This window comes from Nanorana parkeri, unplaced genomic scaffold, assembly GCF_000935625.1.
Source record: "Nanorana parkeri isolate BGI_ZX_2015 unplaced genomic scaffold, ASM93562v1 scaffold401, whole genome shotgun sequence".
Lineage (NCBI taxonomy): Eukaryota > Metazoa > Chordata > Amphibia > Anura > Dicroglossidae > Nanorana > Nanorana parkeri.
This window is the reverse complement of record NW_017306669.1, coordinates 872,082-887,869: the sequence shown is the minus strand read 5'-3', so window position 1 is coordinate 887,869 and position 15,788 is coordinate 872,082. Positions and strand designations below refer to the sequence as shown.

General features: G+C 41.5%; 1 protein-coding gene across 1 annotated transcript in view; it reads left to right on the top strand.

Annotated features, from left to right (window-relative positions):
• SBNO2 (strawberry notch homolog 2) overlaps window positions 1-15,788 on the top strand; it is a 76,918-nt gene that overhangs the window by 20,491 nt on the left and 40,639 nt on the right. The window contains exons 2-4 of the mRNA XM_018559534.1: window positions 482-640; window positions 6,541-6,629; window positions 7,307-7,397. Coding sequence (XP_018415036.1) covers window positions 515-640; window positions 6,541-6,629; window positions 7,307-7,397 — 306 coding nt within the window. The 5' untranslated portion in view covers window positions 482-514. The remainder of the gene's footprint in view (window positions 1-481; window positions 641-6,540; window positions 6,630-7,306; window positions 7,398-15,788) is intronic.

Below are 15,788 nucleotides of genomic sequence, written 5' to 3'. Positions count from 1 at the left end.
TCTCCAAGCTAGTTGATTGACAGCCACTGGAGACTGTCCTGTCCCTTCTGATCTTGTGCTCAACAGGAAGTTTAGGGTAGCGGAGCCAAGAGAGTTGGAGCCAATGTTTTTGGAAACATGACGTCTGTAAGTGTTTTGGCAAAAATGTCAATGAAATACTTTGCTGGTCAATGTATATTTATTTGATATGGATTCATTATTGAAAAATGTTTTGAGCTTGTAATATTACTTTAAAGCTGGTTTTGTTGCCAGAAGCTGAAGGTAACTATATTTATCTATGGAAGTCTGCATTAAAGTGAACCGATGGCTTTTCCTTGACATAGGCAAATAAAGGTCAGATAAATCAATTGTTTGTGTGGTTATGTTACCTGAATCACAGACATGAGGTTGATCTTACAGTTACTATTAAAATGTATCTTGATGTTCTACCATTTTACCCTTCTCCTCTCTCTTATAATGTGTCTTGTGTTTTTTACCCCAGATAAACTGACACCATGCAACCTCGAGGACCCTGATGCCCTGCACAGTGTCTGTGATGGAAGGGGGGGGTAGTTACTCACAGCCTGAGCTACAACACGGAGCCAGCGGAATGTGTTCAACAGCTGCTATGCAATACCAGCCCAGCCAGTTAGAAATAGAGGTAAGGGTTCGTTCTGCTGAATGTGATTCCACTTTGGCTTGTTAAAGTTTCATTTTATACAAAGCTATATTTTTAATTGCATGAATAAAACCAAATATGCAGATTTTTGTCTTCCTGCACCCAATCCAAGGGGTTTGAAAGAATTTCTGGCTTTTGGTGCCAGGAAGTAATTCAGCAGTGCTCATATTTGCTTTTAAGATTTGATGCAAGTAAGCATTGGCTTGTTTAGGGGTATTCCTAGGAGGTCTTAATTAGTGCTTCTGACATCAGAAGTGCTTGATATCAATCACAATTTTTTTTCCAACTGTTTGAAAAAACTTTTTGCAACCTGCACAGATTATTCAGTAAGAAGATAGAAGGAAGTAGAGGACTACCCTTGCACTGTATTAGTTGGGGCACCATAAGATCTCTTCCCATCTTTTGTCTATCCAAGTTAACACTTTTCATTCTGTTTTTTGAAAAGAGTGAACAATCAAGATGGCCTTATGGAGGTTTTCCAAGTTGGAAATCTGAGTTTTAAATGAGAACTATGAGGTGAGTGAAAATCACTCAGCCTCATAGTTCTAGTCGACCTGTGACATGAAAACTGATATAAAACTGGCACACGTCGGCTTAATAGATCGGGAAAGTGAGCGAACACATAGCGTCGCTCACTCCTTGATCATGTCCCTGCAGAGAGCCGTGACTGTCACTCACGGCTCCCTGCAGGGATTCCCACTCCCCTGTCCGATCCTTCAGCGCTGACTGGCAGAATGGACGGGGTAGGGGGCGGGTACAGCTGGCTCTGCCTCTAGATAGGCAGAGCCCGCTGTCAATCACGCAGCAGTAATGTCGGGATCCCTCCCGGCTGCAGTGTCTCAGTATACCGCGAGCTGTAGCTTGCGATATACTGAGCTTTGGGTCACGGGAGGACGCTAGTTTGTGTCCTCCCATTACCCTTAGGAGAACTATGGGGAAAAACACTTAACCCATAGTTCTCCTTTAACCTCCTTGGCGGTATTCCCGAGTGTAGCTCGGGGTTACTTTTCCATACCATAAGCGGTAACCCCGAGCTACACTCGGGAAAGCTGCATAGCATTTACTTACCTTGTCCCTCGAGCCGCGCTGTGTTCTGCGGCCGATGCCGGGTTCCGTCGCTTGCGAGCGTATGCGTTGTAGGGGGGGCAGAACCGGCGGGATATTTAAAAAAAAAATAAATAAAAAAAAAACGACAAAGACGAAAAACATTCGAAAAATGACATGAAAAAAATTAAAAATTATACCGCCAGGGAGGTTAATCCAAGTGATGAGCGCTTCTGACATTGGAAGTTTACTTTCTGCCTCCTAGAACTACTTAAAGTAATATCCCGATCTTCACCCCGGTGTACCACTAAGGTCTCGTTCACACCTAGACGTATAGCATATGCGCGTCTGTTGCGCGTTTTTTTAACCGCGATTCGCGGTAAAAAAGTCGCGCGTTTCCGAAGGCTACTTGGCTGTATCCCAATGGACACGCGCAACAAAACGGCCCAAAGTAGTACCTGTACCTTTTCAGGCGTGGGCCGTTTTGTAGCGCGTTAGGGACGGGCGGAAATACGCCAAGGTGGGAACGAGACCATTGAATACAATGGGATTTAGATGTTTGAGCGTTTTGTAGAGCGTTCGTCGAGCGTAGCACGTGCTACAAAACGTTCAGGTGTGAACGAGGCCTAAGTCACTAGAGAACAGGGAAAGTAGTTTTTTTTGACAGAAGAAACCTATGAAATCTCATCTACCAAAAAACTCTTCTAGCAATTTTGGCTTTTCAAGTTCATCTTGAAGTTCCATCATAGATCAACATGACTGGTCATAATATCCAGACTTAGATTATTTTAGCTGATAACATTTAAATGAGTTGTGACCTAAATTCAGCAATTATGTACATGCTATATTCAATAGAAGTGACAGCACTATAGCCAACATATTTTCTAAATGCTTTAGACCAATTAATTTTGTATTTTTAGTAATTCTACATTATCAGCTTTTAGCTTTAATTTTCAAAGCTTAATTGAACAAGCTAAAGATAGAAGCCGATTGGTTACTATGCACAGCTGCTCCAGTTATAGTAAATCCCTTCATAGAATTTGGTGTTGTGCTGTACAAAAATAGTACCTGGACAGTGAAGATCTCTCCTGGTTTAATGTGCAGCAACACAAGCATGTGCTGCTGCACATTAAACCAATAATGTGCAGCGCAAGGATGCAGTGATATTTACACAGGTCACATAGCTCCTAATAATTCATTAGTGGGTTCATTATTCCTTAGTAATACACCCACAAATAATCTAAAACATTAAAGGGGTTTTGTACATGGTTTTTAGTCGGATACTTAAGAAATATTGCATCATAGTGTTTTGTTTTAGGCTTACACATTTTTCAGGGACTCCATATCTCCCTTATTGTAAACAGCCTGTTATTTAAAGAATTCAATTTTATCAGCTCAGATTTATACACATATTGGCCTGTGAATTCCCGTGTTACATAATAATGTTTATTTGTGAAGTAAATAATTTATCTTTATTGTAAACACATCTATAACAGGTTTAAAAATGGGAAATTTAGAATATAATTGCATCCAAATATCTGCAGCTGCATTCCATCCTGCTTCTACAAGGGAATCCGTAGAACATCCCTTCTGAACCAGGGTGCCGTTGAGAAGGGATGCCGTGGCACCCTGGTGTGTCCTCCTGGCTTCCTCAGGGTTGCCTCAAAATTTTGTGGGACTGATGTGAAGGGGGGAGTGAAGATTTTTTGTGTGTGGGGGGGGGGTCCCCCTTACTTTTAAAGGGTGTCGTAACTCAATAAAGGTTGAGAAAGACTGCTGTAGACCATTTTGAATTGGGCAAAGTTCTGACACTTGTTGGAAGTGTTGAATCTTGCCTGCCCCTTCCCAACCCCCACACATTGTTGGCTCATCACTATGGTTAGCTTCCTCCCTGACCAATAGGAATGTGCTTGAGGCAGCTTTGACACTACCAGGATGTGGCAGGGCTTTGCCCTAGCAAAACAACCTTTGGAAGCCAAAGTTCTGACTGTTGTTGGTATGTGTCACTATCTCTAGATGCCTACAGTATTTAATTGCTAGAATAACTTCACCACAGATAACCTAGATAACAAATAATGCAAAACTTGACAAAAGCTGGATACACAAGACAAAGGTTTTGCGCTTTTCATATTGGCCCATAGTCTCGGCACAGAGCAGCCATGCCGAGGTGACTGACGCATGTTTGTAGCAGTTGCTGTGCTGCTGCATATATGCATTACACCAGCAGTAAGTCGTTAAAAGCTACACTTCCATCACGGGCAGAAAAGACCCGATCAATGCACACACCCGGTACCGGGTGTTTCACATATAGGCGATCAGCGGGTCCATAGCCCGCCGATCGCCTATATGTGCTCGTTCGCGGCACCTTATTGTCTGCTTCATCAGCTTCTTTTGGGGTCCACAGGTGATATTAGGGGTCATAGAGACCCCTTATATCTCCATAAAGAGGACCTGTCAGTGTGCCTTTGCTATTATATAGGGGGTTGTTACCCCCCTATATAATAGCAATAACAATAAGTGCAAAAAAAATAAATATAAATAAAAAAAAATAAAAGTAACACATAAAAAAGTAAAATAAAATAAAAGTCACATATAAAAAAAGGGGAAAAAACCCCCCCAAAATGTTTAACTCCCCCACCCCCACGTTTACGCGCCTATAAACGTAAATACGCGTCCGGTGCCCCAGCGCGCAAAAATTACAATTGCGCTACACATGTTACATATCGGCGCGAACGTCGCAGTGAGAGCAATCATTTTAGGGCCATCAATCACTGATAACACTAAACTGATGAGCGGTAACAGCTTTTAAAGCGTCGCCTATGGCCAATTTTGGGTATTATCGTTTTTTGAGGTTTCGCGCGCGCACGCAATTTTAAGGCTTGACATGTTTAGTGTCTTTTTACCCGACGTGACCCCATCTTTTATATTTTACCAAAAAATTGGGTAATAATAAATGTTTTATCATTTAATATAGGGGAAACTGTTTTTTTTTTTAAATTTCGGTAATTTTTCCTTAATATAGTAAAAAAATAAAACCCCCAGTGGTGAATAAATACCACCAAAAGAAAGCTCTATCTGTCCCCAAAAAAGGGTATAAAATTCATTTCAGTACAGCGCTGCATGACGGAATAAATGTCAGTTAAAGTACCGCAGCGCTGAATACTGAAAAATGGCCTGGATGGGAAGGGGGTTTAACACCGCGGATGTCAACTGGTTAAGAAAAGATGTTATGCTCACCTCTCTGGTGGCCTGTGCCCTCCTATCTTCGCTCCATTGAACCCACCAGGAGTTCCTGTGTCCCGTGCTGCCTCCTGGCATTCCATCCGCTGCCCCATACATTACATGTTCTGTACTACATTCTTTTGCAGGGATCTGCCCTTTTGATTTATTTTTGGAGACTTGGGCAGGCTAATTAGAACTGATATTTCAGTTTGTTAAACAACCTGACAGTTTATTATAACTCTGAGATCTGTGTACTTGAATTCTTGGATCTGCACACTTTCTGTGGCCATTGTGAGTGGGTTCCAATTTTTCAATCTACTTTACTTTATGGAGAATGCAAAAGGAGGTGAAACCAGCAGTTGACTTGGCCTGTACTCACCATTTAAAAAAGAAAGCAAAACAAAATTAAACTAACAGGCATTGAACATGTTTTCTAAAAATGTTTATTGTCCTAAACTGTGATGAGGTAGGCGAGGCATGAGAAATATTACTGAGACACTCTCCCGTTTTACTGTTTCTTGCATAGGCCTGACCAACAGCTCAGTCAGTTTGACACCTTGCCTTCTGAATGTTATCAGGAGGCATAAGGCTCTGCAGCTAACATGTCCCTGCACCTAGGGTACATCTCTGTAAGTTGTAGCACCCTTGTGAGCGTTTTTTTTGCTGGGAATGGCCATATAATTGATTATCTGTACTATGCTAGAAATAGTATGGTTTGCATAGCAGCATTTGTATATAAGCACAGAAGAGCATGCCAGACCATAACCAACAACAATAACCACAAAAACAAAGATCAGCAGGTGTTTTATACTAAATATTTAATTTAAGACAATATCAGAATACTTTTGTTCCTAATTATGCGCATCAGTAAAAAATATAGATTTTAAATAGACTTTTTCAGGACAACGTGAGCAGCCTATTTATACTGCAAGGAATTGCAAACAGTTGTAATACCTTTAAAGCGACACTAAACTCAGGAGTTGAATCTTAAAAATGTATTCAAGTATCTTAACTTTTAACAAAAATGTATCATTTGTGTATCACTCAGCTGTAGATCCTCAAATCATCTCTCCCCGTGAAGGACTACAATCTCAATAAAAATTAATAAACTAAATGTGAGCTTACTATCCATCACTGGAGTGAGCTTGGAGCGGTGACTACTTTACAACACACACAGGGACCATGGGAAACAAAAGTAGCCACCCACCAGAAGGAAGGACACTGTCCGCACCAATTCAGAGATGATTTGAGGATCTACAGCTGAGTAATACACAAATAAGATACATTTTTGTTAATAGTTGGGGTACTTGAATTCATTTTTAAGGTTTATCTCCTGAATTTTTCGTGTCCCTTTATGGCTGGGTGGAGGTGACCGTAATATCAACTACCTAGAACCCATGTTCTCTTTATAATCTATTGTGTGGTGCTGGGTAGTGCACCTAAGGGGCTTCAGATAATTCCTTTTGTAAGTGTTTTTTGCTTCTATTTTCAGCATGTACTAGTTATTTTGAGTCTTAAAGATTGTTAATGGATAATTGTAATTTCTATTTAGAAAGCACAGTATTCAGTTGGAGGCGTTATAATTGCTTTCTTATGCACTTTTGCTGTGATTTCAGGCCCCGGCGCTGGCTGGTTCCCAGTGGACACATTACCCATATTCACCTGCTCATTGCTTGCCCCATGCTCCTCTCACCAGCTCAGATTCGTAAGTTCCCTGTCTCCCCTTCACCTTTCCGCTTGCTTTAGCTGGCACACTATAGCGTTATCATTTCTTTCAGTTTTTGCCTGTCTTTTGCTTGCATCTGTCAAATGTCAATTCTATTTTATACTTTAATGGTCGGTCACTTTATAGTCGGCTTTATCCTCTAAATTATTTCCTGTACTCCTTTGGGGGAAGTTTCTCCTGTATCTGATACTTACTCTGATTTTTTTTTCTCTAAAACAAAACAATTATGCTATTTCCATTGTCTGCTAATTATTGATTTACACCTCCTACAGTCCACTGTGGGGGAGTCTTCTGGAAATCTGCCATTTGACACCTGCATGCACCTTTTAACATCTGGTTCCTCCTGTTTAGAACTTGGAGAACTTTTTGTCATCCTGTAAAAACAATAGGCACTGACTTCTTTGCAGCACAGACTGAATTCCTGGAACATGCCTTCTTCCAGGTGTGTTCATATGCTATGCATCAGGTTTCTGTTGCTTTAATGACACATAGTTCTTGTTGCTGATCATCCACAATTCAGCAACAATGCCACCTTTCTAACACACTGTCCTGCACTGTTTCTTCGTTAATCTATGTCCTCGTTTGTTATAGATAGAAAGAAATTGCTCTTTTTGTGCTCTTTCTTTTTTCATGGTATATTTCTGTTTTCCTCACAGATCACAGTTTAATGGCCAAACAGAATATTATAGTCGGAATTTCTCGACTCCATTCTCCAACTACTATTCAGAGAGCCAAACGTACATTCAGGTAGTGTGTTTTTGGAGACCATTTGTGTACAGTCAATACTTACATTTTACCGTCATTGGTAATCTTCATATGTTCTATCAGTGTGTGGTTTAAACCTGGCCTTAGTTATGTGACCTGTTTTTTTTTCACTGTGCACTGCTTTTTTCATTACTGTAAACTCATTTTTTTTTCTATTCTCTTTGTCACATTTTAGTTTGGCAGTTCACAGAATGATATTTTTGCTGTTCAGACGTATTTTTGTTTTATTGCATTTTCAGACATGTATTTATTTGATGCTGCCTAAGCAATTTTGATAAAATACACTCTGAATTAAAGGGGATTTGAAGCCAAAATGTTTTTCTTATTTAGTTTTGGACAGAATGGGGAAGGCTTAGACCTCTAGTTGTTTTGTACTGCTATCTAGGGCTCTGTTAAAGAGTTTTTTCCCCCTCCACTTGCTGTCCTGCTGAAAAATGTTTGTTTTTAGTAGACAGGGTTGGAAAATCTGCAGGAGGGACACAGACAAAAATAAAAATTTCAGGGCGAGTGGGGATGAGGTGCTAGACCCCAAACATTCTGTAGTTGTATAAAAACAATATTTTTGGCCTGATTGCTTGGTTCCGACAGCTCTTGGCAACCAAAGGGAGGGGACAGCCAGAATGAAACATCCACAAAAATGAAGATTTAAAAAAGAGTGCCAGGTGCTTCTTTCAAAAAGAACCTTTATTGACTTTAGAAATGGCGACAAGATATGCACAGCCAACATGTTTTTTTGGGAGGTTCAGGAATCCCCCTTCATCATGGCTTAAGCAATGGACAACAGGACACTGATGAAACCTACAGCCCATTGCTGTAAAAAGATCTTGTACAAATGCTAAACTGTTGGTAAAGTACATTTATCGCCATTTGTGAAGCCAATAAAGCTCTGTTTTAGTGTACAAAAATAAAATCTGACGTGGGTTCTAGCTGTCCCCTACTCTACTGAAAAATATTTCTGACTTTATTGCTGTTGAAGAGTTTCACTCTCTTCCTGACTGGTATGTTGTCAGCAGGATAGGAAGTGAGGGGAAATCTCTTAAAAGAGAACTATGAGGTGAGTGCTTTTCACTCACCTCATAGTTCTAGCCGACCTGTGACAATGAGACTCGCAGGTCGGCTCAGTAGATCGGGAAGTGAGCGGACACATACCGGCATTCGCTCACTTCTCGATCCTGTCACGGCTCTCTGCCGTGACAGGGGAGGGGCTGGATTCCCCGCTCCGATCCCCCCAACGGACGGGGGGGGGGGGGGATGCGGGTACAGCTGGCTCTGCCTCTAAATAGTCAGAGTCAGCTGTCAGTCACGCAGCTGGGCAGATATCGATGTCGGGATCCGCTCCGGCTGCGGCGTCTCAATATACCGCGAGCTGTAGCTCGCAGTATACCGAGCTTAGGGTGACGGGAGGTGTTTGTGTCCTCCCGTTACCCTAAGGAGAACTATGGGGAAAAGCCCTGACCCCATAGTTCTCCTTTTTAAGGAGCCCTGGAGAGCGGTAAAAAACCTGACAGGTTCCAACACTTATGAAGAAGGTTTTAGCCGGACAAATGCTTAATTACTGTGCTCGACACACCATGTGTTGTTTACTAAGACCAGCCTTGGATCGGTACTTCTCTCCAATATATACAGGAGATGAGACGTTAGCCATAGCTGTGATCACAGGATCCTCTGGGACTTTTAAAACCAACTTGCACAGTGTGGAAGAGGTTTTTAGTTAGTAATTACAATTTTCTAAAATGCTTTAGACCCCTTTTTACATGGGCATTCTGATCAGGTCCGCTTCTCCGTTTTTTGGGCGGATCTGATCGGAAGTCTGATCGTCTTTGGGCAGCAGCCGGATGTACATCTTACATCCGATTTACCCCCGGCTCCGGCCAAGTCTGGAAAATCAAACGGAACAGAGTTCCGTTTTGGCTGGCCTGATTATGGTGGATAAGGGGTAATCTAAGGTAAATGGACACTTGTCAAACTAACATCCCATTCCCCATAGACCAAAATAGGTCCGGTAATTTAAACGGTAAAAACAAGGATGACATTTGTTCCGAAGTGCTCTAATGCTCTAAGCAGCAGGGGATCTGTGCATGGATCCCATGCTATTTGGAACTGAAGGTGCCCGTATTGAAAGGGACCCTAGAAATCCCACCAAGCTACAACCGGTACTTTCAGTAATGATTAAGACCCATTACAATAAGCATGCTATCATCTACACAGAATTCAAGTATTTGTCCCATTCCTTGCTAAAACTGAGTAGTCTATGGCCTCCTAACCCCCCTCATTATTATATTTACTGCATTAATAAAGACCAGTACATCAATGGAAACTTGTGATGAGAGAAATGTGGAGGCTGCAACTGCTGACCTCTCTGAAAATGCTAATTGTTTGGCTGCTTCTTGTTCTAAGGGCTTTTGTGGTTAGTGACTCACTGACCCAGAACAGAGACATAAGATCAGGAAATCCAAGGGCAAACTGACTTCATGTGCCTGTTTTGGTCTATTTTACAATAAATATTGTATCCAGAGGCAACCCAGCATCTATGATTTTCACAAGGAGGTCAGCAATGTCCCCTTTAGTTGTCACAGATTTCCGTAAATACATGAAAGAAAGGGAAACATTTTTTAGTTTTGTAAAACAGTTTGATGGCTGTCCCTTAGAAATATCTAGTCGGCCAATATGATATAAAATGTTATAATATACTGTAGCTGTCCATTGTTTTTTAACCCCATTGAGATCCTTACCGTCTTCTGTATTTTTGTAAAGGGACTTGTATATAAAAAGTGATTTCCCTGTGTATAGCGTCACAATACTGGACAAATATTAACCTAATGGTCATCTCGCTAATACCGAATACGTTTGTGAAAACATTTGATGCTTTTTAGAAAAGGTACTGGTCGTCTCTACTGATTCATGCTATTTTTTCAAAAGTGTTCTGTTTCAATAATCTCCTTTTTCCAGAAGTCATCAGTCATAATTCAATGAACTGTCTGATTCAGCTTCAGAAATTCATCTTGGACATTCACTAACCGTCTTCAGTGTTTTGCTGTTTTTAAGACCTTTTGTAACTTTCCCTTGCCTTTTTATTCTGTGTCCATCTCCCCATTTCAGAGTTCATCCTTGTAAAGTTTTCTCACACTGATCTTTCTTTGTGTACCATGTTTCAAGTTTTATTTTGAGGTTAGGCACCCTTGCTTTGTCACATTATTTTTCACCATTTCCTCCTTAACTCTGTATCCCCGCTGCCTCCGTCCTCCCTCCCCACTCTCTTCTCTGTGTCTGGCTCCAGTTCTGTGGTGACCTGTGCTGAATGTTGCGTAATGTGCAGTGATATTTCCAGTAATGTATGTGTGATCGGACTAAACTGCAACAGGGAGAGGCATTATCTTCTGCAACCTACGCACACATACCCCTTCTTACTGCTCCTCTATATACAATGCTAAAGCGCAGGCAAAATCTTCCAAACTTTCCAGATTTGTCAGGGAAATCCCAGGAAGTTCATTTGTATTGTGTACGGTATAAGAGGAACTGTCCTAACTTCCCAAGCCGCTTTAAATCTTTATTCCACCTGTGGACATGCACCTGTTCTTGGGTGTAAAATAGCTTACAACTGCCGAAATTCTGTGTTGTAACTGGCCTTGTCCTGAATTCTGCTGCTTGTCAGATAGCTGAACAAGGGAAAATAATCATGATCACTTCTGTAACAAGACCTGTAGGCCTGGCTCTGTTGCCAGCAGCTATTGACTTTAGCTGTCATTTTTATAGGAATTGCAAAGGGAGAATTTGTTTGGTTGCTCTGACTAGCATAGACAGGTTTTCTATGCTTCCACGAGGCCTAATACTACCAAGCAAACATACCAGGAGAGAAATATGGAGGCTGGCAATCCTGATCTCTTCAAAATGCTAGTTGCCTGGCTAGGTGTCTTTTACACTACAAATATAGGTAGGAAATTTTAGTGAAAAGTTAGATTTCAGTGTCTGAGTGCTTAGTTATAGGTCAAGCACTCATGGGATTGAAGCAGTTGAATAAGCATGACAACCATGTAGTTAGCGTTTTCAGCTGAAAAAGTTGGCAATGGCAGCATCTGTTTTTTCGTGAGAGGTTTCTTTTAAACAAGACATTCTTTCAGTATGTGTTGTGGTTTGCTGTGTACTAATTTTAGTATGAAATGGCATGATTCCTAAAAGGACAAGTCCAGGATTGTCCTCCTTAGTCCCCTTAATGAGTCTAAGCTTAGCCACCACCCCCTCATTTACCTTCTGCAATGGAGGTGGCCTCTAGCATGTTTACAGCCTGTACATTGACATCAGTCCCTGCCCTCAACGAGCTTACTCTCTAAGGTCCCTATTTGACATGCATACAGGGCCAATTTAGACAGGAGCCAATTCATCTTCCAGCATGTCTTTGGAGTGTGGAAGGAAACCACAGTACCCGGAGGAAACCCACGCAAGGACAGGGAGAACATGAATGGGGCATTGTTTTATTAAGTGGTTCAGTCTAGGCGACGTTAGACTTAGATGAGGGCAGGCCAACAGTGGGCCAAGCTATAGACCATTGTCGGAGAGGGTAACTTAGCCCTGCGGGAGGTATAGCTCAGCTTAGGGTAGTTTAGAGGGCTAGGGAGAGAGGCTAGGATGTGTTTTTATAGAAATTCTGAGCTTGTCCTTTAAGCGTTGAGGCACACAGGAAGTTTTATGTATGGCTGGTTTGTATTTGCTGCACCATTAATGTCACAAAATGTATCTGGTGGAAGTATAGATAAAATATGACATAAAACTTTGATTAATTGCCTCAACAGTTCAAGTAAAAGTAGTCAGCTAAACACATTCAATTTATGTGATGGAAATACTGTGGTGCTGTACACTGTGTTGTTGCTCAACTCAGTCTATCATGGTAGAAGAGATTTAACATTCTTGCATGTGTGAGGACAAAATACTGTCCAATAATGGGGATCTGCTGCATACTCTTTGCAGAATATTCTATTCATAGCTGATAATTTGGAGTATCTGATTCATTCAAGTTTTTATTATGTTAGAGGGACCCGTACACACTGATATCTGCAGTCTCCTTTGTTGCTCCATAGCCACCACTGATCTCTTTGCCCGGCTTTCTTCCAGGTTTGGTGTCTTCAGCCATTTTGATTGGCTGGCCCAAGATGATGCATCTCTTTCACATGCAAATGGCATTTAATGTATCTCAGCATGCAAGGCATTCTGAGAATGTATGCTATGCTGCGCATGTGCTGCTCATTGTGAACTCGGAAGTAAATTTGCTTCATGGTAAGGCTAAAACGCAGCAGCCGGGCTAGTACATTATGGTAGCTCTAGCAGTGTGTGTGTTGTATCACACACTGCCAAAGCTGTCACTGTGTAAATTTTTTTTATAGGAATCACACACGAGTCTCATTGCTTTAGCGATTTTTCCCATGGTAATACCTAGGGGGTCATTCACACTATGTGCGGTGTCCTGAGTTTCTGTAAGGTTTCTGTAACGTTTTTCTGTGTGCCTCACTTACACCACAGTGCTGGGGAGATGTGAGTTGTCTTTAAAATGCAGCATATATGGATTTTAACACAATGCACATGAATGCACGGAAGCACAACGCAATGCACAGCAGCTAAGGGAAAGAAAAAAAATTGATAGAATGATTTTGACCCTTCCAGGGGGTGGCAGGGTAGCCATCTTTGATGGGAAGTTGTGACTGGGGAGAAAAGTGTGTGTCTGTTTTTGAAGTTGGCAGGGTTATTTTTTTTTTTTTCATACGAATATACAATGCTTGATTACATAGTATTTGTGGTTGAATAAAGACATTAGTCCATCAAGTCCAACCTATTAGGATCTCATTCTAGGAGTACCTGTACCCCTGTATATTACGGTCCCTTAAGAAATCGTCCAAAAGTTTCTTGAACAATTCCACATTCTTTGCTGAAATCACTGTCACTGATTAATATAGAAAATAGGGATGCACCGATACCAGTATCGGTATCGGTGCTGATACTGAGTATTTGGGTGAGTACTCACACTCTCCCAAATGCTCTGATACTCACTTCGATACCGGAACTTTCCTCTGACAGGCAGTCCCACGAGGGAACATTGAGCCTGATTTGAAAGGAAAGCCAGGCAGCGGTAAGCCGGCTTCATCAACCAATCAGCTTCGAGCCTGGGCATACAGCATGGAGCCGGCTTCCTGGGCAATGAAGAAGCCGGGCAGCTGGCTCCATGCTACAGGAATGACCGGTTTCGGTACTCGATATCGGCTAGTACGTAAATATCAATTTCGTTACTTGTACTTGATACCGGCAAACCGGTATCGGTGCATCCCTAATAGAAAATGATGCGAGTCTGGTTGAGCAGCATAGGGAGCTATATGACCCACACCATAAAAATTACAGAGATAACAGGCTGAAGGTTTTTATTTGGCTACATGTTGCAGAAGAGATCTATCTTGAGGAAATAGGACTGAACACTTGGTAACGTATGATGTTAAAACGCGTTTTAATGCATGCCAACGCACATGAAAACACTTGCATTTTCCATGCATTGCAGTGATGCTTCATATGCAGTATGATGTTTGGTGCTAAAACATATCTGTTTGCAAGTACAAGAGGCAAAGAGTGACAACATTTTCACATCCGATACATTTCTGGGTGCATCAGATGCCAGTGTCCCTTCCAACAGTTCAGTCTGCTGTCCTTTACATCATTATTGTGTCCTGTAATGTTGTAGAGATAAAGGAAAGCAGAGTTTTTTGACTGCAAAAACTAGGGATGCACAGATACTTTTCGAGTACCAATGCCGATACTTTGCGTTTTCATGAGAACTACCATTGGCTCCACCACTGTCCTGAAATCATTAGTCTGCATTGTTTTAGAAAAACTGTCACACGACAATAAACAAAAATGTATCTGTGAGGACTTGGGCAAGTATCAGTACTTGTACTCGCAAAAATGGTATTGGTACATCCCTTTTATTTATATTTATAAAAACAAAACCATACATTAAACAGATACACAAATTCCAGGAGCTCCGTGTGCTCCTTACAAATGACTAGTCTTGGAGCTGGAAAAGTATTGGTACATGTACTGTACTGTACTTGGTATCGGTGCATCCCTAGCAAAAACCTTTGATTAACTTGCTATCTGCTGGAATGCAAAATGCTAAAACCAGGAGTGTGGGACTCTTGCTAGTGGTGGCAGCTTGTGCGCATTTTCTCATGTCCAGATCTAGAGACTTTTGTTCTCTCAATTACTGTCCTGTGTGCTGGAGAATTTCTGGCAAAAAAGATTTTATTTTTTTGTTTTTAAATTTTATTCTATTTAATAATACCGCAAGGTATGTCAAAACCACACCTGAATTGATTCCAACACACGCACACACGTCTTGAAAATGCACGTTTGCTGTGTTTTTGTGCACGTTTGTTCATTAACATCAATGAGCTTGAATCCGCTCAACAAAACGCACGACTGGATTTATGCGCAGAAAACGTGCATCAAACCCTCAAAAACGCTGTCAGCCTAGGTGTGAACCCAGCCTAAAACTGTAGCAATGTAAACAGTGAGTCTTTAACTCAACCCCCCCCTCTCTTAGTTCTTTCATTCTCAACTATATTTCTTTTCCTGGTTACTTGCTTTCTATAAATCGCCTAGCCCCAATTACACTTGGCCGGTAACAACTGGAGGACAAAATAATATTGATATATGCAACTAATAGCCTGCTGGCCAGACGGTTTTTACAATGTCTGTTGAAATGGTACGTGTAAAATATTTCAATAAAATTTAAATATTTATATCTTATGCCAACAGTTTGTGCAAAGCTTTACATAATGGGGGTGACAGTACAGTTACGTGTGTGTGTATTTGCAGCCAACTAAACTTGGAATATTAACTTACAGAACCTGTATGATAGATAGAGTATTTGACATAGAATCATTGGTTCTCTGTTGTGTTCTTGGTGCGGCTTGAGTGTCTGCTGTAAATATTAAAGTTCCTGGAATCTACTCCATTCTCCTCAATTCAACTGCTCCCTGAGGGGTAGGAGGAATGAGGAAAGAATCAATTCATGAGAACAAGCAGTCATGTGTGCTGAGGAGTTTCAGTGAAGGGGTTAAAGAGGGGGAGGAAGGCGTTAAAGCTTAAAGGCAAGTGCCAGTGGCTTACCTGCAGTGCAATACACTTTTCAGCAAGGAAGGGGTTAATTAGAGAACATGCTAACATTTTGCTGCGTGAAATAGTATTTGTCTCGGTCAGAAGAGCCAAAGGGTTAAGCTAGCCTGCTTTCCCAAGCTTTGATTGGCTTGAATTGCAGGTACAGGTACAAAAGGGGCGGACCTCGCTGCCAGGCACCGTAAGTGTTGTGACTGCCAGGAATCCTCGCATAGAATCATT